The following is a 1189-nucleotide window of genomic DNA, read 5'->3' as shown; positions in this document are numbered from 1 at the left end:
CTCCCCACCTACACTCACCTTTACTGGCTCCATCCCTGCCTCTTCGACCTGTTTGTTTCCTCTCCACCTATCCTCTCCTCTATCCATCTTCTATCCGCCTCCCACTCTCTCCCTATTTATTTCAGAACCCCCTTCCCCTCCCCCTTTTCTGATGAAGGGTCTAGGCCTGAAACGTCAGCCTTTCTGCTCCTATGATGCTGCTTGGTCTGTTGTGTTCATCCAGCCCTGCACCTTGTTGTCTTGGATTCTCCAGCATCTGCAGTTCCTACTATCTCTGATTCAATTTTAACCCCACTGCGAAGCCTCTTCTAATGATGCCTAGCCTGAAGAAGTTACCCTCCTGCCTCCGGACAAACCTCAGGGGATCTCTCTCCCACTGCAACTCTCTTGTAATCTCTTCGGCCCTGAAACTGCTCGACCATGTCCTGAAGCAAACCAGGTACTACAGCCACATCACCTTTCTTAGCACCTGCCTACGGAACCAGATCATCCCCAATGGACTACAATCCACATTCAAGCCTTCCCAGTTTGGCCCCAGCCATGACAATATCTACACTCATGGTGTTGAGATCCTTCAGAAGCATTTCTCCTTGCGACTCCTGAAACACACACTTGCAGCAATGCGCCGGCATCTCCAGGCACTACAATCAAGCCTACCCCAGCTCAGAGCCTCCCTCTCCCAGACCTGCAAAGGACCTCTCCTGTTTTTTATTCTTCGTAGGATCCACAACCTGAACTCCCAATTCTACTCAGCTTTATTGGACACTAAAAACCGTAAGTACAGTAAACTTACTGGTGCCTACCACCCAAAACGGGCTTCCTCCACCCCCAAAATCCCCAGCCGTACCCAGGACCTTCCCCACAACAGGCCCGCCGCCATTGGCCAGGAGGCCACTATCGGAGAACTCACAGATGACGTCACATCCGCCACCGCCGTGTTCCCCACTTCCGGGACAGCGAGCACCATCGCTGCCGTTGCCACCGCCTCCATTTCCGGGACCAACACCACCGACACTGAAGTCGCGACGACCGTCACCGCTACTGCCGGCGCCTGCCCCTCTCCACCACCGCCGACGCCGCTCCGCCGATCACCGACGCGGACGCAACTCCGCCGACGGCCGGCGCACCTCCGCCCACCGCTAACGCCGACGCAACTCCGCCCACAGCCGACGCCGACGCAACTCCGCCC

The 1189-nt window shown here is 56.2% G+C and overlaps 1 protein-coding gene across 1 annotated transcript in view; it reads right to left on the bottom strand.

The window, feature by feature from the left end:
* LOC109935089 (NACHT, LRR and PYD domains-containing protein 12-like) overlaps nt 1–1163 on the bottom strand; it is a 27270-nt gene extending 26107 nt beyond the window's left edge. The window contains exon 1 of the mRNA XM_048620801.1: nt 911–1163. Within this exon, the coding sequence (XP_048476758.1) occupies nt 911–991 (81 nt within the window). The 5' untranslated portion in view covers nt 992–1163. The remainder of the gene's footprint in view (nt 1–910) is intronic.
* Between the last annotated feature and the right edge of the window lie 26 nt (nt 1164–1189).

Source organism: Rhincodon typus, chromosome 48 (genome assembly GCF_021869965.1).
Source record: "Rhincodon typus isolate 14 chromosome 48, sRhiTyp1.1, whole genome shotgun sequence".
In the NCBI taxonomy this organism is placed as follows: domain Eukaryota; kingdom Metazoa; phylum Chordata; class Chondrichthyes; order Orectolobiformes; family Rhincodontidae; genus Rhincodon; species Rhincodon typus.
This window is presented reverse-complemented; position numbering and strand designations above follow the sequence as displayed.